Consider the following 22,826-nt stretch of genomic DNA (forward strand, 5'->3'; position numbering starts at 1 on the left):
CCAGGCTCGGGTGTGTCTGCCCCACGGGCGGTCCCGGTGACCCCACGCTCCTCGGGCGGAGGGCTGGCCGTGGGGCGCCAGGGAGAGGGCAGAAAACAAGGCCGGCGGGTGGCACCGGGCGCAGGAGGAGAACCGGAGGAGAAACTCGCCTCCTCCCGGGCAAGCAGAGCGGGAACGTCTCCTCTGTGGCAGTCTACTTCAGTAGGACGTTTTGGCTTCCCAGAAGAGACATTACTTAATTTTTAAAACGAGCGTTAACCACGTGTTGTTTGTATTTCCTCAGCCAGTACGTGGTTCAGGACACGGCCCAGGCTTAGGTTTGGGAAAGTCAAACCACATCAATGAAATACTGTCTGGTGAAGTGCCACCTTGATAAAGAGAATACAGCCTTTTCATTAATTTACACACACACACACACACACACACAAAACCAAACAAAAACCCGAAAACCAAAACAAAAAAACCCAACCCAACAAACAAAAAAACAGAAAAAAAACCCCAAAAAACAAAAAAAACCCCACCAAACAAAAATCGCCCCAGTTTTCAGGACTCAATCTGTTAGGCAAGGAGTAGCTAGTAATACTAGTGTTTCTCCTCCACCAAATCTAAGGAACACAGAATTTCAACCCAATTCCCCTCATTATCACTAAACATTCACTACAAACTTCAACACGTAATGCATTTCAGCATGTAAGATGCACAATTTTCAGGTAGGAAAAAATGTAACTGTCCAGGTCAAGACTGTGCAGTTCTCACAGGCTGCAACATTGTGCATAGAAGGACGGGGTTTAATAACATTTTGTACTGCTGTCATTAGCGTAGTTACACTATGTTAAAGGAGAAGCCGCTGCCCGAGCACTCTCACACCATTCAGGGAGTCGCACACTCGCCACCCGAGACTTTAACTGCTAGGACCGGAGTCCCTTCACAGCGGCAGCTCCACTGAGCTGACGGGTGCCCCTTTTCGACTCCTCGCTCACACACACTCACTCTCGGTGCTTCCTCTCCCCTCTGGCGTAACCCTAGGTTTCCCGAAGCAGAGTCTCTGATACAAGGTACGCCAGATGGATTTATTGGTACAGTGGTGAAAACAGCTTGAGCTGGGTGCCTCCAGAGAGGGACCCAGAACAAAGAAATCCCTGGGCAATTATACTTTTAAAATCTAAGTTCCCGTCCCCTCACGCAACAGCTTGGACCAACAGTAATATTAGGGTCTGGGGTCTTCCTGTTCTTCATTGGGGCCTTTCATTGTCTCTCAGTGGGCTCTTTCTTCTATTACCTCTAAGGTTGCAGCTTCTGCTGAGATTGTAGCTTCCTTATCTTTCTGGTTTGCACCGCTTTCAGGGACCTTCCTTCATGTAGCTAAGTAAAAGTTCAGTACACAGCCAGCCTATCTGGGTTCACAGCTTGTGGCCTAAGGCTTCAACAAGCCTTGCTACTAATGCTATGTATTGGATTCCCTTCAAGCTAGAAAGTGACTACTACTACAACAGCTATGTACAACCTCTTAGGATACATTCATATAACTCGCTGAAACAATGCATTCTCTTTCTCCAAATGCTTCATAACTTACAGAAAACTAAACCAGTGTGCTAGAAATTATGCAGTAGGAATCTGAAATGGCACTTGCTGACAGCCCACTGAATTATTAGCATCTCCAGTTTCCTCTCCTGCTTATTAATTCTTAATCTCAAACAACTGACCCCAGAGGCAGTTGGCTACTGTGTAAGTGTTGGACTTCGAACTTTTTCTTGGCTCCTTTCTGTTCAGCACCTGTCCATCTGCAGAGCTGCTTAGTTTTGACCGTGTATACTCTCAGCTCTTACTTAAACCCAAGTGAGTTTGAAGAATCAGTTGCAGATCTCGATCCCAAGCCAACAAACAAGTACCTGGTCCCTCACACCCAAATGCAGGATGCATTCCTCCATGCATATTGGGGGGGGGATAAATGCAAAATTGGAGACCAGAACCAGAACTTCCCTTACCAGCACAGGAGTCATCTGCAAGACTAGAGAGTAATGCCTACTCCTCTCCAGAAGAAGCAGAGGGTAGCATCATCCAGCTTCCACTACAGACTAGCTATTACAGCCTTTCCCCAAAGGGCCTGCATTTCCCTAAGAAGTTTGAACCCTCAGGCTCAAGAAGGCCTAAATGAACCAAATTGTCCCACTTTCTTCATCAGTACTTAGTTAATAAATTATTATATAAAAAATAGGCACTATTCAAGCTTTAAAAATAAATGCAAGGCAAATCCTTTCCAGCTGTTTGAAAAAACAGCAATAGGTCTCTATCCTTAGGAGATGACCCCCTACTTTGGAAGCCAAGGGCATGCACACAGGCTGGAGGCTGGCAGGGTTTGAGACAGAGTCAGTGATTACATTTCCTACTAAAAACATGTACGGCCCCTGAGCAGCACCCCAGCTCTCTTGGATTCTGTGCTAAAGCACCTCTCTGCGTGCACTGCCAGGGAGCCAACACTTAACACTGAGGATTCCAGGATCAAGCATCTAAAATTTAGGGGTCACAATATACATCTCAAGCCATACGAATCCCTTCTGGGATCTAATTTCAATCTGCCATGACAGTTGATAGCTACAGGGATTAAATAGTGGAAGATAAAATATAAGTTGTTTGGGGTTTTTTTTAATTTGTTTTATAAAGTCTTGTATGTAATCTCATAAGAAATCATTTGCAACTCATGTCCAAGATAAAGTTTAAATTCTTTTAGCATTAACAATGCACCATATGTGTCAGTATTCCCACAAAAGTATGCAGGTAACAAAACTTGCTTTCTTGGAATTGTACAACAGGGAGGCAATTAAAACCTGCCCCAAAGTTTTGAGTATTTGAAAAACCCCCCAGATAGATCAACCACAAAGCAAGTATCACAAGCCTCTTTTCTGTTAGTAGTGAATACAATAAAAACCATTCACCATTTAAAGGTAATGTTACCATTTAAAGGTAACATTAATTTAAACACCTTTAACTCCTCATTGACAGGTCTGTTGCATGCACCAATTCCTTAATAAACTCATGCAGTACAAAAGCAACTTGCATACAAATGCTAGGTCCTTTGATTTCTATACGTGTGTGACTCTAACAATCTGCCTAACCTTGGAAAACACCACACTGGTTAATTCCACACGGACTGGAGTCATGACCTGTCACCACTGCCTGCCCCACTCTCGGCACCTCAGAGAATGGCACATATCTTTTTGCCTAGTTCCGGACAAGGTAACTGGAGCTATTAACGAAGAAACTTTAACTGTGAGTTGTTAAGAACAAACAATAATAATCATGGAAAAAAATCCCAGAAAATCTTTCTAGGCATGTATTTCAACAGATAATGGAAATGGAATAAAACAGAGCACAGTACAATCATGCTAGGTGACATTTAGGCTTCAATTAAAAATTATTTTTTTAAAACTTATTTGAGGACTAAGATTTTGGCTATTGAATTACAAGATTTTTTTCCCCCCTAAACAGCCTATGCTACCAATATCAAAATATATCCATAGATACATTGAATAATAAGTATATTAGGCTATTTTAGTGAACAAATCAGTACGATGTTTTGATCATTACACTACAAGACAGTTCGGATAATCCTCAAATTAGTAGATTTCTGACATGTATAATAATGTTCAAGTGAGTAGAATATGACATGAATTAAGTTATCTTAGTAAAAGACAGTATATCCAAAAATGTATGATCTTCAAATGAAACACCATACCTTGACAGATTAACATACATTCCTTTCTTTAAAGTAATATAGTTTGTAAACACATGTAACAATGTTTATGTATTAACTATATTAATAATAAACTTTAGATTTTATAAACAGTGCTTAGTGAAGATTCATTCTTTTAATAAAATGCAGCTGACAGTCTCAACAACTTACTACATTTAATGTGAAGTAATTTTTTCCCCTCAGTGTTCAAAGTACTTGGTACTTGTCATATAAATTTTAATTTTACCAATGGATATCTTTATTTTCCGTGCATCTTCTAAATAGAGATCATCTATCCATTCATTTCTTATAGGATAAACATGAACGAGTTGTTGAAAAAACACCTTTTTTTTTTTTTCTTTTCTTTTTTTTTTTTTTACATCAGAGAACCATGCTGTGCCCCACGCCCCCCAAATTCTGAATCCCAAATAACTTATGGTAAAAATACAAATTCTGTTTTGGAAGAAAACATACAAAATATACATCATGTAGTATGTGCACCTAAATATCTTGATTGTCAAGTAGTGCAAGTTTCCACTTTGATGTATACACTTTTTTGTTTTTAGAGACAAGAGTTTGTTCACTGATCTTTGCTGATCCCGTTTCTTGCCATCTTTGGTAGTCTTTGTCCCTTTGTGTAAGCGCAGTACCAGAAGTGGAGAAACAAGACTAAAAACAGGCAGCCATACAACCAAATAATAAACATGAAAATTGGATACTGGTACGGACAATCATCCATGATGTAGATTTGTCCTATATGGCCTGTAATCATAATAAACTGGACCTGGAGGAAAAAGGTGAAGAAAAGAAATACTTTTAAAATAAATTACAAACTTACTACAGAATTTTAAAAAGATTCAGCATAACTTGCATACATAAAACCAGAAAGCATGTTTGGGGGGAGGCTTTTTAAAATGACAGACATGCACCTTTAGAGCCCCTCCCCCAAAATGTTACTCCACTGAAAAACATTTCCACAGAGAAAAGAAAGAGCAGTCTTAGGACAAACTGAATCACAAGCAGCACTGACAAACCCATACTAGGAGAATGGGAGTCTGCCCCAGCCGGTTCAGAGAAGTAAGAACAGTGTTTGACCTGTGACAAATGGCAGGCTCCTTTAGAAAAATTAGCCAGAAAAACATTATAGGATTGGTGAACATGAAATCCCACCTTCCTCACACACTAGCATGTGACACAAAGGTCCGTGGGTCCCAAAAAACAATTTAATGGAGGATTTTTAAAAAAATTTCCACATGAACTCCAAGTTAATAATCCACTGGTAATACCGCCAAGACAAAAAGACTTTAAGTAAGTTATAAATATTCAAGCTAAATTGTTCAGAGTTACACGTGATTACATTAGCACCAGACCTGGTGCAAGCAGACAGCCATGGCTGCTTCTCCCTGCTCCCTTCCCTTCTCCATCAGCATCCTTGCTCAGGCCAAACTAATTGTTTAGGCAGAAGCTGAATTTTGAAAATTCGGCTATTAAAAAAGCCAGGCATGAAAAACCACCCAGAGCAATAATCTTTTGAAAGTCATCTAAAGCTGATAAAACAGTTAATGTAATTACTGCAAGAGTGTTTTTCAATGCTCTGAGTTAAAGAGAGGTAAATTCTCTAAACGCAAACATTTTCTATGAAAGAACAGACATGAAATGCTAAAGAAATAGTTCTTTTTCCCTTTCCTCACTAATAGTCACATGTGTATTCTGTACATTAATTATGTTTTCTTGGTGTAAAACTACATTCTAATCATTTTTATACAGGCAATGAGTTTTGTAAATATAATTACCAAGTACTGCATAACTGAAAAGCTCATGTACCTAAACCTGTGATTACAGGGAATGCTGATGTCAGCAGATTTAAGTATATAACTGAGGGGAGCTCACAACTTTTGTTTTACTCAATTAAAACATGAGTAAACCCTGTACCAACTGTAAGCTACACACATGAACATAACTAAAAGTACAAATGTATTGCATTAAGTCTGTGTTAGCCATAATCAGCTTTCCGAGAGGTGTTTACATCAAACAGAAAGTTACTCACAAGTTGTATAGTTGTCATGTATTTTTTCCACCACAAATATTTATGATAGGCTGGTCCCAAAGAACACAGTCCATAATAAGTGTACATGATAACATGGACAATACAGTTCAGCAAAGCATGAAATGTTCCTAAACCACCTGTAGAAAAACAAAACATAGTAGTATTATTGCATCAGGTATTTAAAAAGCCACCTCGGGTCCTAGTCGTTTGTTTTGAGTTGGGGTAGAAAAAACACATACCACAAAACCTACACACTTTGATTAACACTCAAGGTATTTAACTTGAATTGGGTTGACACCAATCCTGAGGGATTGCATCAGTTTCCTTTCTCAGAAAAGGCTTATCTAAGCATTTCCAAAACAGCAATAAAACCTAGCTGATCTAATTATCTGTAAAAGGTTTTAGGGGAATTTTTTGTTCTTTGCGTTCATTTTTTAATTTTTCATTAAAACATACACATGATGGAGATGCAGAGAATTTAGTAGAAGCAGTGTTCCTCCTGTTTTACACCTCTTTTCTAGACATCATGATGAACTTTGCAAAGCTCTGGAGGATAAGTAATAATTCTCTCCCCAGCACAGATTTCCAGATTCCCAGGGAAAGAATCACAGTTGCAGACAGTAAGTTTTTGGAACCATGACCTAAGGAGGGCCTCACAAATCCATGGTCCATCTCAAAACCATACTTACAGTGAAAAGGAAATTTAAGGCCAAGTAGCCAGCCCCATTTGGGGCAAACTCATGACTGAAACTGGTAAGATATGAACATTTCACAAAGCAAGTAAGGAAATACTTCTTTTCCATTGGATCAACTGTGGAGTTAGATGATCCTGCTCAAAGTAATTTTATTTTAATGAACACAAGAAATTATAGGTAAAAATGATCCAAGAAGTGGCAGACAGCAAGGTATTTTTAAGAGAACTATGAACATGAAAATGCTGAGCATCAGGAAGAAAACAAGATGACAAAAGCAGACATTTAGTGAGGGGAAAAAAAGCCAATTTTCCATTAAGAATCATTCAAGTTAATAATAAAACTTATTTTGTGATTTTAGTAGCTCACACTAATATTCCAGCTTGATAGACCATAATTCCTCCAACTATGATTGCAAACTTTCTTTGAAATTTAGCTATTTGTATTTTTAAAAATAATTTGAGTGTTCTTACATTTCAAATGTACATACTTTTTTTGGCTTGCATAGTGAATATTCAAAAGAAAAAATAAATAGTTAAAGCAGAGAAAAAAAAGAAAAAACAACCTAATCAACAGTACAAAAATATGCTCCAAAAAGCAACACCATACATAAGCACCGTTTTACAATTTCCTGTTAATATCAGATCAGAGAAAAATCAGCATCTCCATTCAAACCTGTTGTTTTTTTTACAAACAGGTTGAAAACTTGATCAATGCCACTATTTAGAAGGACAAACAGTAATGAAACTGAATACAAGATAATCATCAGCAGGACTGAAATTCTTGGAAAAAATTTTAAGTCACCAAACAGAAGAGTATTTGGAAAGATTAGTATAAAGATAAGCAATAGAGTTGTAGGAATAAACACAGCTCTGCATGAATATGAGGGACTATTATTAGCAGAGGACAAAACAGTTCTTGCACACTTTGCTGAAAGTATTTGTCAAATTATCACATGGGAAATTCGAATCTGATGCAAAATCAGAAGCCTGTAGCTGGTATACTGATCCAATGTCCAGATAAAAGGCAGAAAGTTAATCACCTATAAATGGAAACTTTTAAAGGTTGAAGAGGAGGGACTGTTAGTTGCTGGGTTGGTTGGTTGTTTTTTTTTTTTGCAAGTCTATAAACACACTGAACTGTATGCTGAGAAAACTATTCACAATTTCATCATTAACTTAAAATACCAGCTACTCAGCAACATTTGAGAAAGACATGATCAAGACACCAGCTTCCTAATAACAGAAACTCAACAAATACAGCAGAATTATATCCTTTTATACCCTTGGAAAATCTGCACACTGGACATGTTCAAAAGATCCCATCTACAAATCTTCTGGACTGCTTCCAGGTCTTATTTTTGTATTGATAAAACAGATACTAATAGATCGGTTTTAATAAGCAATGGTTCTCCTCATCAGTTCATCACCAATTTTCTGGGAGAAAAAAACATGCCAGACAGAGAACATGAGTGAAGTAATATGGACAAAACAAACCTATTTCTTGGTAGAAACTCCTAAAAAGACCCCACACACTTCCAGAGATGAACTACTAAATGACTGTGCATTTCTGTACTCTGTGCTTATCAGGCTATTCTCATGGCAAGCTATATTTATTAGTGGTGCACACTAATAATATAACAGAGGAAGATGCATGCATAAACAGACAGAGCAGGAAAGGAGGAAGTGAAGGTAAGCTAGAAGTGGACAAAGACTTTCAATTCAGTACAATTCAAATACGTTTCTGTAAGAAGTAAGGTCCGTATTCCTGTAGTTTTGTGAAAGCCAAAGTATTAGATGAAAATAAACCCCAATTATGCTACCTAAAGCCAGTAAAATAACTGCAACAAAGCCTGAATAATTTCTTAAACAGACAGAAAAAAAAAAGAGAACACAGTCCTCCCCTCCAACTCAGCTCTTACATTTCAGGGGGACAAATGGCTTTGAAGTAGTTTCAACAGAGTTATCTGCTTCATACATCTCCCCTCACACTTCTGATTTTGCAGTCACATCTCTTTCATGTAATAATGCTCTTTGCTCATCTATAGCTCTCTCCTCTGCACCTCTTCCCTCCCTACAAGAAACCAACACTGCACAAAATGCTGTCAAATAGGAAAAATGAGTACTCCCCATCCATTTAAATAATTATCGTGATCTCAGATGTTCCATGAAATACTGCGGATATCTAAATTAAAAAACATTGAAGTTTGCAAGATTTTTAATTCTGTTCTTTAAATATTCTTGTCTAGCACAGTTAACTTTTACTACCAGAAGATATGTACAACTCTCTCTCCACTACCTGCAGCAAATTTGACTCCAAACCACCAGGTCCATGGCATGATGGAATGATGAAAGACATGCAGGAATGTAACTTGGCTTTTTTTCTTACGCAGCACAAAAAATATCTGAAACAGATTTTTAATGAACAGAATGTTACAGGAGATAATCAAGTCCAACATACTTACAGAAAACTGTATGCATCAGTGCTAGCTGCTCACTACTACACATTTAAAAATTCTTCACAGTTGCAGTCTTGGGAGAAGGGAAACTGCAGCTCTGGATATGTGGACTACTTAAAAAAAAAAATTAAACCAGCATGTAAAATCCACCTGTGGACTCTCAAAAGCCAGCGCAAGCTTTGAAAGCAAATGTCCAAGATCGAGCCATCACCTATATGTGCAAAGTACAGCGCAAGACGGACTTGCTTGGACTGAGAAGAATCTAGAAGCATCAGATTAAGTCACCTGAACTACTAAGGCAAGGCCATTTGAGAAAATTAACCAAAGGACTAGCAACAGATAAGAGACAGTAGACAACATTAAGCTAGAGAAATAGCACTTTTTTTATGAACACTGACTTAGCTACTCTTGCAAAAAGGCAAAATTGGACAGAATATATGTAGGTATTCTTAATCGATAGTGACAGGTCACATTTTAAAGGACAGAATCACAAAGGAAGTGTTAAGGGAAGACAGAGCAAGAAAACTGTGTAAGGAGAAGTGAGGTCATGCAAAGGGTGGTATCAGATGACAAGCAAAGGAACAGAGAAGAAAAGAAGTCTGGTGTGCCAGGGAAAACATTTGAAAACAGCTGACTTAAATACAGCTAAGAAATTACTTTTGCAATAAAACCAAAAAGCTGCTGAGAAACATGTACCTGACTGGGTGGATTCAAACAAAACAGATTTTTAAAAAAAGAATTTTTCAGGCCCAGGACTAATTAAAAAGGAGCAGTCTAACCAGTGGGTAGTAAAGGTAAATAGAGGACTAAACCTGTCAGGCTTTTCCACTTTTAGCATTCCTGGCCCTTCCATTACCATTCCATTTGGATCAGTCAGCAAGATCTTCCAGTGTTAAATCATGAGTATTTGCAGATGAAAGTTAGATGGCTAACTTTGCTGCAGGGTGTAGGACATCCTAACTGCTCGTGAGTCAGCTCCTGAATCACCACTATTGTGCCCACACAACAGAGCAAATGAAATCGCAGCTGATTCCAACACTCAGAAGCTGGTTTGAGAACAGCTACACCAACCCTACTAGATGTCAGTCTCAGGAAGAGGGCAAGGCAGATGGCTGCTGGTGGTGAGTGAGGTCTGCATTCTGCTTCAATGCACTGCTGCTCAGACTTTCTTTGAAACAGGTCAGAGTGGCAGCCCTTTATCAAACACATCTATAGTCATGACCCCCAAGGCATACACAGAAATTTAGACCAGGTAGGTATGGCAATTTATGCTGTATTCAGAGCTGCTGATGCAAATATTCTGAATGTAGAAGATAAAATCTGAAGATTATGTGGAAAAAATACCCTGATGGTATTTCAATAATTGAAGATTGGAGGGCTAAATAAAAAGCGATTTATGCCCCCAGTCCCCAACAGCACCGGTTCTTCTACTGTGAAAGGAAACATCACTACTTCTTTTAGTAGGCTACAAATACTTACAGTGTCTAATAATTCAATGAACTTGGAAAAGTAGTAAAGCCAACAAGTTCGTACCATCTGCAAGAGTAAAAAACAGAAATTGTCAAATCATAATCATCATAAATAAAACTAAGCAGCTGCAGGAAAAATAAGTAACTATACAAATGAAAGTATTGGGACAAGTCAGTGGTGTCACAAGGTTGACAGAAATATTTAAATGTAGGGTTTGTTTGTTTTTTCTTTAAAAACACAAAACATTTTTTAATCCTGAAGGAATTTTAAAACCAAGAAGAACAAGACAACAAATACGTTGCCTCTTTCCTTCTCCCAAACAATCAACCCCTCCAGTTAACTCACATGCTCTACATTATGCAAGAGGGCATTTCCATTTAGTGCATTCCACTCTACAGCAGTGCATTTGGTTGTTCAAAAAGCATTTCTAAAAATAAAGTCCATGTAGCATAACAATTCAGCTTTGTGTTTGGCAACTTACTCTTAGAGCTTTAGGTGACCTCGAGTAGTCAATGATATCGCACCGGAATGAGTACCCTGTGGCCCAACCTGACCTAAGAAACTGGAGCAAAGAAAAGGGAAAGGACAAAGATTTGCTTTATGTATTTTGAAAAAGTCATTAACTTTGGATTACTTTTGCAATCACTAAGCAGGAAGGGAAAACAATATTAAAAACTTGTTGAATCAGCAACCTTGCCAATCATCTACCTCTGTGTGGGCTAGCTACCATAAAATCCTTTGCTGTTGCAGATTAATGAATTTCTAATTCCAAGACCACACCTATGGACAAGAACTTTCTTCCTACACCCATTATCTCAGCATTAGTAACTGAAGAGGAGAAACAGCTGCATCTCAAAACCAATGTTAAAAAAGAAACTTATTGTGTAAATCAGACCACAAAAAGAAATCAAACATTTTGAAATTTTTTGAAAATTGCTATCACAGCCAACCATCTTAACACTGAAAGAAAACCAGCACAACAGAAAATATGCCTTAATATCCTTAAAGACAAGGAACGAATCAATATGCACTATATTTTTAGTATCATAGTTTCTAAACTTTTGCTTAGTTAAACTGCATGATTCAATTAGTCTTTCACTGATATGACAGGGTTCTACAATCAAGAGCACAGGCATGACCAAAGGACTGTATATAACAAATACAATTTCATCTTTTCTCTTGGCATATATTAAAGCTCAGACAAGAGTAACATTGTTAATATTACACTTGGCTCATTCCCCTGCCAGCCACTAGGACCACTGTATCTCATATCTATTTGTAAAGGGCTTCTCAGCTATTGATCATCATCATCCACTCATGCACGATAGGAGGTTCAGCTCTCTTAACAGATGGAGGGTTTTAGTGTGTTTAACTTCCTAAAAGAATCAGTTGCTTAAATAAAACAAGATTTGAAACACCACCAAGACAGCACAATACTAAAGCACCCACCAAATGGCTTGGATCCAAAGAGGGAAAGAATCAGCTTTTTGCTGAGCGCCAGACAATAGCAGAAATTCAATCTGTTACACTCTATCCATGCATTCTTTCATTAAATCGTAACATGGAAGTCTTGACAGCAGATTAATTGAATACTGTGTTAGCGTCAGACACTAACAAAGGTTTAATATTTTTTTTGTTTCTGAGGGTTATAACCAAAACCAAACTTGTCACCAAATCACAAAAGGAAGTTTGGCAATTTTTCAAAACCAAGTCTGAACAGCAAACGCGTGTACCGTGCCCACTGCTTTCCACACAACAGTCATGACACAAAGTAGCTGCTACTGCACTGCCTTTGGAGTGCTGTTAAAAGAAATGTCGAGCAGTTCACTGTAACTCATGATATTTATGCAGCTGAGCTAACAGAAAGGTATCCTGCCAATTTGACACAATAATTTGAACAACTCTTCATTACCAGTTTGCAAAACCTGAAACAGCCACATAGCCAGACTCAACACAAAGAGGGTCAGTACTAGCACATAGTGATGTTTCACCAAGCAAATGTATAAGGCTATCATTCACACAATACTATTGTTAAATAGCTACACTTCAGAAAACAACCAACCAAAAAAAAAAAACCCCCAAAAAACCCAAAACAACAAACCACCAACCAAAAAAAAAATAACCTAAACCAAAAAAACCCAACAGACATTAGCTATCTTAAGGTTTAAGGTTCTAAATTAAAGTTTCTACATAGTCTACACCATTCATGGTTAAGGATTTTTAGGTCATTCAACCCATAACATTACACAACTCATCAGGCTTTCCAGTCTTAAAGTCTAGCATTTGCCTGAGCTATGAACTACAGCAAAATCTCAATATTCCTTTTGAGAGAAAGATCATTTGCAATTTTGGGGGTGAGGGAGAAAAATCAATGCTGAAGACTTTCATGGTTTGGGTTTTGGGGCATTTTGGGGTTGGGTCTTTTTGGTTTTTGTTTGGGGTTTGTTGTTTTTTTTTCCTTTAAGGATGAAGATCCCCAATTTTGATTAACTTCTGTCATTTTAGAGGCAGATCTAACTCAAGATTATTCCATAGTAAACATAGCCTATACAGTGTTTGAAACATCAGTGTTGACTATCATGTAGTAGGACAGAAACAATTACAACAGACTAAGAAAAATATGTAGTCTGCTTTACCTGCTACATCCCAGGGAAATTAAATAAGTTATGAGAGTTTTTAATTTTGTAAATTATATCTAATGACACAAAATATTTTACAGTCTTTCTTTCTAGGTATGACTTATTCCCTTTTATCAAGTATCAGCTCAATTAGTTTAGCATGCTGCTTGAAGGAATATAATCACAACAATCAGAATAACAGTTTTTTGAGAATTGCAGAGTGGGAATCCTATGAATAAATTTATTAAAAGCTAGTATGAGGACAGTTAGAGACACAAAATATATAAATATATTACAAATAAAAGTAGTACTTACTTCATAAGTCAGATATAAAGAGAGGGCTACCACACTAAAATTATAAAATGCCATTATCTTCCTGAGTTCAAAAGGTTTTCTACTTTCCATGAGTTTGGGTCCCAAGGAAGTGACAAAATAAATGTAGGTTCCAATGATAAAGGTTGTTGGAAAAGGTGAAGACATGAGTAGCCAGCCTTCCACTCTTGGATCTAGAGGAGGGGAGAGGAAGGAAAAAAAGAAAAAAAAAAATCGGATCTTTCCAGTACTTACTAAATCCTAAAACAGCTACAGAAAGGTACTTAATTCCTAACAGATTAGGTTTTGCTGTCACTGATAATGTTTCAGAGTCCATTCACCTCAAATCCATACCAACTGGATAACAAGATTTAGCACCTGTAGGATTCAACACTTCTTTCTGCATCAATTCTTCACGTGTGACGAAGAGGAGACACAGAATCATGAGTGACGCAATTTTCAGTCTAGAGCTTTCCTTCACGAAAAGTCTGCATTTTCACACATGAACAGGGCTCAGAGGGCAGCATAGGAAGGCAACGCACAAGCAGATCACTGAGGCTGCATTTCCACCCGAGACTTCATTCTTCTGGAAAAGCATGAGCCTTATTTCACAAGTTCAAGTTGCAGACGGGGAGCAGCCCCACTTTTCAAGATCCTTGAGCTTTGTAAGCAGTATGATGTTAGACATAGTAAGTATGGGGATTTGAAAGTGAGAAGACCTTCTGTCCCATCAGTTGGTACTCATAGCTTAGTACTTGAGGCTTGTGCCTATTCAGTCCAGACATGTCACCACTTTCACGGCACCATAAAACACACACTTTCATATTACAAGCTTCCAAATGGCAAAAGAGTTGCAAGTTCCTCTCCAGTTATCCCAGACAGAAGTATTGCAGAGACTCCTCCTCCTATGCACGCCCAGCTCCCTCTCTACGCAGCTGAGGCTGGCAGGCACTCCCTCTGAGCTTCACCATGATTCCTCTGCACCCTTCTGTGGTTCACCACCAAGTCCCAGCTAACCAAAGACTTCCACATTTCTCCTGATCAGAACTGATATGAACTTCGTGTATTTTGTTTAATATATATTTTTCTAATTTTTATAAACTGACTTTTGGAAGATTCATTTCTGAATGACCCCAAACTTAACTATTGACTCAGAAAACTGCTGCCTTCATGATTTGCTGCTGTATTTTGAGGGTGAAATTATACCACTGAAATTATACCACTGCAATTTTTGTTAAGTGTTTAATTCATGGCCAAATGTCTTAAGTCAGTGATTTTCAACCCACGACATTCAAGCAACCTATCACCCAGGAGACCCTCTGATGTTGTTTACAGCCATGGGAAGTTTTAAAACAGATTGAGGAGGAAAGCACATTATAATGCTGCTCACAGCCTGCAATGTGCCCAGTGCTGCCCACAGACCAACAAGGACTGTGAACCACAGCACTAGGCATCTGTACGTGTTGCACTGCAAGAGAATCACCAGGTCTTCACAACTGGCTGCTTTTTCTGCATCCACCCTTTGCACTGGTACTATCAAAACTTTCCCATCGGTTTTCCTGGCTTGATCCTGAGGAAACCATGTCCTGTCACTAACAGTATGCTACGAGATGCCAAATACAAGCACTGGTAGGCAGGGAGATGAGGAATTCTGAAGTCATGGACACTGCAGCAGAAATGCTCTATCGCCCAGCTCCATCCCAATCCACTTCACCCCACGAGTCATACTGATGAAACTCCCTTCTCACCTGCATGCGGTGGTTCTACAGAACAAGAGGAATGGTTCTCAGCTATACTGGGAAAAATAAATTAGTAATTTTGTTGATCAAACCTTAACTGCTTCTCACGTTTTCCACAGGAATTAGCTAATCCCTGTCACTGTGTGCCTACCACAGTGAGGAACACTCAGGGATGCCACTGGGACAGATGGGTCTTAACCCCAAACTTGAGATCTTCTCTGTCATTTTTTGATAAGCATCCGGGACTACAGAACAACAACATTAAAGCAAAGTGTGTTTAATATCCTCATACCAGCTGTAACAAGAGACTCACGTTCCTTTTCAACACAGAACTGTGACAGAGTTAATTACTCTGAGGATTAATTTCAAGATACTGTAACTTATCAGGGTTTTTCTTTCTTTAACTTTGCAAAAGCAAAATACAGTAACACCATGCACATAGCTCAATTAACTGATAACATACCGTTGTTCGGTAATGAAAGAGAGTTAAAGCTTTACGTTCAGCAGCACAGGAAAAACGTAACTATATATTCAGGCAAGCCAGAAACTCTTGCAGAAGAATCACTGTCTGCACTTTATTTAGTCTGAAGTTGTACCCATAAACTAACTGAGTTTTGCTTTTTTCCTTTTTTAAAATGCAGAAACTAGACTGTTCTTTATAGTTAAAAATGTCAGTAGGTAACCTGGCAAGTCTTAGAAACATTTAAAGGAAGACAAAGCTACTTTAAGTTGATAAACAATACACCTAGAATAGCTACACATTGCTATTCAAAATTATTGAAAGTTAATAAGTTTTAGATTTAAATGACTCACCGGCATCTTTAATCCATTCATCATACAGTTCTACAGCCTTTGATGTCAGATTGCTAAGGGCCATTTTCACTTGATTAAGATTTTATGATACTGCCTGCAGGAAAACAAACCAATATATAAATATGGATTTTTGTCATTAATAAAGTAAAGGTTAGTAAAGTGTTTTGGAAAAGATTTTCAGGAAACAGAACAGAAAAAATATAGAGGGCTAAGAGCACCACACATGAAATACAGATCAAAAAGCATTAGCTGACCACATTGCACTATGCTTGGGGCTAATTTATAGCTGAGCTGTTTTGCACAACAATATGATTTTGTAATCTCTACATACCAAAGAGGGTGCTTCCATGCCACAAAGTGTTATCTCAAGAAACCATGCTGTGGTTAACCGTTACAGTTAAGGGGAAAATACAAATAAAGAGAAGCTGCTGAAATTCATTTTTATTACCATCTCCACTTAAAGTCCACAAGTCACTGACACATGAAGAAGTTCAGCTCTGCAACAGTTACTATTGAAAATTTTAATTTTGTAACTAAGAAGTATTTCTAAGGTAGGTAGGAAGGACGAAAGGTGCCAATATGTCTGCATACTCCTTTTAAATACAATAATTAGCTATGTTATAATTAGTATGGAAATCACACTCTGATGAATCAACTGTTTCCACACCAGGATCAGGAGGTGTCATAGTACCATTGGTAATACCATTAACTCACAAAAATTATCCAGCACATCCAGTTTGCATGCAGCACCACCTACATATGTAAAACTTTTCAAAGTATGTTTATATGAATACTGATTTTTGCTCCAAAATCAAGTACTCATCAGCCCTTCCCTTGCCTCACTCCCCCTAGAAAATACTTTTTAAAAATCCCAACACATTTGAAGGGCGTCTCTCCTATTCCCACTCAGTGTCCCACTTCACCATACGATTTCTCTCCACGCCCCTGTGCAACCTTCATGCTGTATTCACCTTTGTTAGTCCAGGCTGCAGCACACCTTGATAACCAGCTCCTTTCCTCTGGCTGCCCTTCTGCATCTCCTCCAGGCTAAGCTAGCTGCAGGTTTGGAGAGCCAGTTCTGCCCCCATGATGGTAATGCATCTCTCTCCTCAGATCTTCCCACTATCTATTATCATTTGTCCTCTCCTTAACACTGCTGAAAAATAATTTCACCCTTATCTCCACTTCTACAAGCACCTCCTGTTCGCTGCCATTTCACAGGAGTTTTTAGGCACCTCAAAGTACACTACACCCATCAAAGTACACTACACCCACCCTTAATCACAAGATGCAACACAGACAAGCCTGCCTTCATTAGAGTTCATCTGATCCACTTCTTCCCAGTTCTCATTTTGCTACTGACTTGTTTTCCTGCTTGCACTTCTGTCCTGTGTCTGAACATCTGAAACCACCAGAAACCACCATCAATTTCATGTTCAGAAAATATTCCCTCTGCAAGTCTCTTTAAAGTTCACATTTTCCAGAAATACCATCCTCCAGCATCAGCATTTCCCAACTCAATGTCACTGCGTTTATGCTGACCATTTTCACATATTACAATCTTTGCTACAAAGCTCTATATTTATAAAGGTGCTGGCAAAATCAGAAGCAGCACAAGACATCCCCTTCCTTTTCTAATGGAAACTTGAGTGGCCCTCTTCCTTTTGGCACTAGCAATGACATGAGAGAAAAGATTCTATGGTTAGAGACAAATTATAAATATCCCTGCCATCTTGCTCCATAAGCCAAACTATGGATGATACCAAACATCCATAAACCCAGCCCTGTCTTGAACACTAGGTACTTCAGACTGCCTGACTATGACAGCCAGGCAACTCAGCTGTAAACAGTGCTGGGGGGAAGTGTTCAAAACTTGTAATTTATAAATAATGATTTTATTAAAATAGTTAGATCTATTACAATAAGTTACCCTTAAAATCCAGCATTCTTCCCATTTCAGTCTCATGAGAACAGTCTATCAAGAGACAAGGCATGGCAAACAGAAGGTACCTTGTTCAGCGGTTATAACGATAATTCTACCAAAGCCTACAGACACCTTGTGCACAGTATGGCTCAATATTTCAATAAATATATTCACTGAATACAAATAATCACATTATATTTAATCAGTTCTTCAGTAAGAAAAATAGTTTACTGATTTCACTGACAGTCAGTTTTCCTGCTCTCATCCTGATGAAGATGTTACTGGAGCTCAGACTGGCTAGCTCAACATGCTGACCAAAACCTAAGTTAAACAAGTAACCTACTGCTTCAAAACATGCTCTCAAAAATCCAGAAAATTCTGTGTGGATGCTGGCTCAAAATGAATTGCCATTTATTATGGGCTTGGGGGTCTTGATTGACTTTTCCTCCCTCTTATGGTGCAAACCACTCATCCTGACAACTGCAACCTCACAAATAGACAATTCTTTACATTTACCCACTCGACTTGTAGACATCACTTTAATTTGGCATTAGGCGTCAGACAAATGTGCTGCCAGTATTTAAATAGCAACTCTTATGCCTGCTAGGCATTGGGACCAAAAGCATGCCTTTTATCTGGAACCAGACTATTTCCAATAGATTGCTTCTGCTCGTAGTAGAAAGGCAGCAGATGAGAAAAGCAAATCCTCACGTTTCCCAGCCCCTGCCATATTGATGGAGAGACATTTGTCCCACCTCTCCTGACCCCAGTACTTGCAGCTCTTCTCCCTTTAAAACATTTCACAAGAGCTAAGACAGTAGAGGGTCTTAGCCTTCAAGATTTCTTTTCTGTTCATAACCAAGTAAGCAAGATACAACTCCACAGCAGTTGCTAAACTTATTCTGAAAATTTTTGCAGTTTAGTTACTATCCTTAACAGAAGGACGTACCAGCCAGGGAGCAGCCACAGCCTCACCACACAGATATACTGACTGATCAATTACTCTGAATCTGAAGGTAAGCAAAGTACAGTAAGTTAAAACTAATTATTTTAAGAGTAGGAGTAATGTCTGAAAGAAAGACAAGGCTGTTCAGAACTTTTCTACAGTTAAAAGTTTCATTTAAAATCAACTTTCATCTATAACACTACTACTTCACTCTCAATGTGCTTTACAATTCTACTTATTTTCTTAACTTAACTAGCTACCTAGTTTTCCTTTGTAAGTCCATTTCTATGAAAAACTGTTTGCATTAATGTTAGGTTTTCAGGATTTTTTGTTTGTTAACTACCTACAAGTAGTGTTAACGGCAGCATGGAAGGTATTTGGTCTTATCCTGTTACAGTTACTTCACACACAAATTCATACGTACTGGAAAATAATACGATCAAGGCTGGCTTTCTTTTTTTTTAAATAGAAGAGTAAAAAAACCCGACGTACCCACACACAAGATAAACAACCAGCTTGTGCTTCAGCAAAAACACAAACCATTCTTGACAGACTGCTTTTTTTCAGTACAACCATGTTGTTAAGAAGTAACCTGATAACACTTTGACCATAATACAATCTTCCATAACGTTTGGCAGTTTTGAGGTCTACAGAACTTAGCCTCTACATGTGAGGCTCGAAATATTTGACCTGAAAGGACAAAGACTTGGGAGCAGAGAGGGCCATTTGTTAGATAGACAGCTTCAGTTCTTCATGCTGTAAACTCATCTGCACATTAAGCATTTGTATAGCCACGGTTCAGTCAGGAAAATATACATTTACTTTAAATACCAGCCAATGTACTTACAGAATCAGCACATCGGCACATTTATTTCCACTGTTCCACTTTCTGCTTGTAACAAAATTAAAAAATGCAACTAAAATGCACTAACAGTAGGGAATTTTCTTTTAAAATAGAGTGTTTAGATTGTAGTAAGCTCTCTCAAAATTAGGGAAGTCACACCAGCAGACTCATTTTCAAAATTAGGTTATTTTAAATGACATATTGGAGGCAATTTACATAAACTTAAAAAAATACAGTCATGTAAATTCAGTCTGCTCAGCCTGAAAAGTTCTGAAGAACATTGAGGCAGTCCTCTCAAGCACATGCATTCAGAAAACAAGCACTGAAATCACCTCAAAAACATATGCAAAGTACTCAGTTTTTAGAAAGAAATGTTATTTTTCTTTTTTTTCCCTTTTTATTTAAAAATGTTAATGGAAGTAATATTGTCCACCTAGGGTCAAGCCAGCTGTACTAATATAATTTCTGAAGGGATCTTTAAACAAATGTGTCTTCACCATTACAAAAATAGGAGGTGTAAGTGAGGCAAAGGAGGGAAAGGGCTGTGTTAAAAGAGCAAAGTCATTTGCTGGCCTCTGGTCCCCTGCAGCTCAGCAGAGAGCTGAAAGAGCCCACTAATTGCAGCTGAGTTAAGGCATACAGCTTGGCAGAACAAATTTCAAGTTGGACCATTACCTTTACTGGAGAGGCAAGGGTAGATGATAAGATCATTTACACTAGCCAAAAAATGCCACAAATACCACAGCAAACCATATGACAACGCCTCACAATGACAAGTAGTAGCTAATAAGTTGTTGGAAGTGCTCAAGTTTGGTTAGCACACAAAACTATTAGTGATTCTCGTAATGGGAATTACTGGTATGCCTCAAACATTCCTTATTTGTAAATGAGAACAAGAAGTTTCTCACATTCCTTTGCTTAACCCACATGAAAGATATTTGCCATACTTGATGCTTATTTATTCCCCCTACATAGTTTTTAAATATTAAAACAGATATAAAGATTTGCTTTTAAATAGTAATTTTACAACAAGTGGTTTTTTATGTGGGTGGCTACTGAACAAAACAAGCAAACAAAAGAACTTGACAGAAAACCAAGCAAAATGAAACAATCTAATGTAAGCTCTGTCACTCCAGAAAACAAATTCTAAAACTCAGTGGGAACTTAAAACACTTAAGAATTTGCATTAGAGAGCAAAGCTAATTATTAGAAAGACGGACAAGCTACTTTTACAGGGACCTCTTCACAAAAGACTGGAGGATATGACAATACAGTACAAACTTCAATGGGATAATTTCCCCCGAAGGCAGATCCCAAAAGCAAAGGTTCTGGAACATCACCCCCTGGCCTGGCAAGCAGGTAATGATGGGGGGACCCTCCACCCCACAGAGCCCGCTGGAAGATGGGGAGAGCCTGCAGAAAGCATTGACCCACGCAGGTCTGATTTCAAAATGATAGCTTAAGAAATGACAGTAACACTGGCTTACATATTCAGGTACAATTATGAAACTTTCATGTTTCCGAATCACTTGGTATACTGTTGTTAATTCTGCTCTTGCAGTTCAGAAGGTAATTAAATCAAGATGTTTCACAGATGGTATCTTAAGCTTTACCTGGGAAATACCAGCTCTGCCCTTCTTATTTCCCAAGGCTGTGTGCTTACATAATTGCAGTTATTTTAGCTACATTACTCCCTTATGCCACATGGCAAGCAAATACAAACTGCCTATTACATTAGATGGATTACTCACCTATATTCTGCAACAAAGTCTTAAACTTTAGCCAGGTGTCGCCTGTTGTTACGGATTTCCCTGAGACAAATTTCTACCACCTTCCCCACCCTTTATGCCTTCTCTCAACCACCCAACCCACTTTGGAAAGATTCATCTCACAGGCAAGTTGGTTACAACCTGCTTAGCATTAGGTGGCCTTTTCTTTTTCCGTAATATTGCTTGTAAACACTGTTCCTGTTAGATGACAGTTCTGCCCAAGTGAGTGACAGAAGGCAGGCAAGGCAACTCTATGAAACAAAGGTACTTCGCAAAATTTCCAAGTTTTGAGAGATGTATTAGTCGTTACCTTGATTAAATTTCAAACTTTGTCTTTGAAGCCAGTCCATTTTAAAATAGAAATCCTAACTCCTTAGAGTGCATCAACAATCTCTGTGTGTACGTTTTAGAGTAGATATTGGGGAGAGAATAGCAGATCTCAAAATAAATATAAATTCCTTTTAAAAAAGTGGACATCCTAAAACCAGAGGAAAGATGTTTAGAAACTATATTAGAATGTCTACTGGTAAAATTCCTCATTGGCAGTATTCAATATGAGATCCAATATTTAGCCTGTGTAGTCACCCTTACTGAATTATTTACACAGTACCTCTTTATTTAATGCTTTGCTTTTATACTAGCATCAAATCTGTTGTTCACCTATGTGAATAAAGTAGTCTGTAAGCAGCAGAACTAGTTAAAACACATTTCATTTCAATCACACTTCAGGTTGGTTTTCTGCCAGACTAATGGATTTTCCATTCTGATGCTGCGTAAAATAAAGACCAATTCGTATTTCCTTCCACACGTGCCTATAAATTGTTAAAAGAACTGACACTGCAGACTTCACGGCAAGGCTGAACACTGGCAACAGGCACAGAGAAGCCCCCTCCTATGGGAACTATTTCAGGGGTACAGCCCCATTTGGTGCCCAACTCCCAGCCAGAATCATATGGGTATTCTCCTGGTCCCCATGCACTGATCCGATCACCAGCAATGGCTGAACGGGGAAGCCCCAGTGTGCAGTCCCCCAGCATCACTGCCAACGGGTCTGGTCCTCAGGCAGCTGCAGGGTCAGTCACAGCAGCTCACTGATCCAACTGAAAGCTTAGTCTTTTGAGAAGAAAGTTCTTTTTCAGTCAACTCAGACCTGAAAGGCTGAGCGGGCTCACGCAAAGGAAACAGTGAGACACACGAACTGGGATGCTGCAGGCAGGGACAAAAGTGGGAGTAGCAGCCCTGTCAGAGATCCCTTCAAGCTGATAGTGCAGTCATGTAGGGAGGACACAGGATCATCATGTCCAGTCCTGCATACTCATACACAATCATGTACTAGATCCGTTGTCAAGAAGTTCACACACTGCACCTTTGCAATACAAACTTTTGCAACACAAACTTTACCATTGTTTCCCACCGCCTTGCACTTGCTCAGCCTGCCCACCCTCTGGGTCCTAGGCCGACAGC

At 38.7% G+C, this 22,826-nt stretch overlaps 1 protein-coding gene across 3 annotated transcripts in view; it reads right to left on the minus strand.

Annotated features, from left to right (window-relative positions):
• Window positions 1-3,318: 3,318 nt before the first annotated feature.
• ELOVL7 (ELOVL fatty acid elongase 7) overlaps window positions 3,319-22,826 on the minus strand; it is a 29,950-nt gene continuing 10,442 nt past the window's right edge. For 2 of the 3 annotated variants that reach the window (XM_075527370.1, XM_075527371.1), the window contains 7 exons: window positions 15,880-15,973; window positions 13,331-13,521; window positions 10,879-10,959; window positions 10,407-10,463; window positions 8,768-8,873; window positions 5,778-5,914; window positions 3,319-4,514 (listed from right to left, as the gene is read on the minus strand). In XM_075527370.1, the coding sequence (XP_075383485.1) occupies window positions 4,311-4,514; window positions 5,778-5,914; window positions 8,768-8,873; window positions 10,407-10,463; window positions 10,879-10,959; window positions 13,331-13,521; window positions 15,880-15,943 (840 nt within the window). In that variant the 5' untranslated portion in view covers window positions 15,944-15,973 and the 3' untranslated portion in view covers window positions 3,319-4,310. The remainder of the gene's footprint in view (window positions 4,515-5,777; window positions 5,915-8,767; window positions 8,874-10,406; window positions 10,464-10,878; window positions 10,960-13,330; window positions 13,522-15,879; window positions 15,974-22,826) is intronic. The other variant, XM_075527372.1, reaches the window with a different exon arrangement.

The sequence above is a fragment of the Mycteria americana genome, chromosome Z (genome assembly GCF_035582795.1).
Source record: "Mycteria americana isolate JAX WOST 10 ecotype Jacksonville Zoo and Gardens chromosome Z, USCA_MyAme_1.0, whole genome shotgun sequence".
NCBI lineage: Eukaryota > Metazoa > Chordata > Aves > Ciconiiformes > Ciconiidae > Mycteria > Mycteria americana.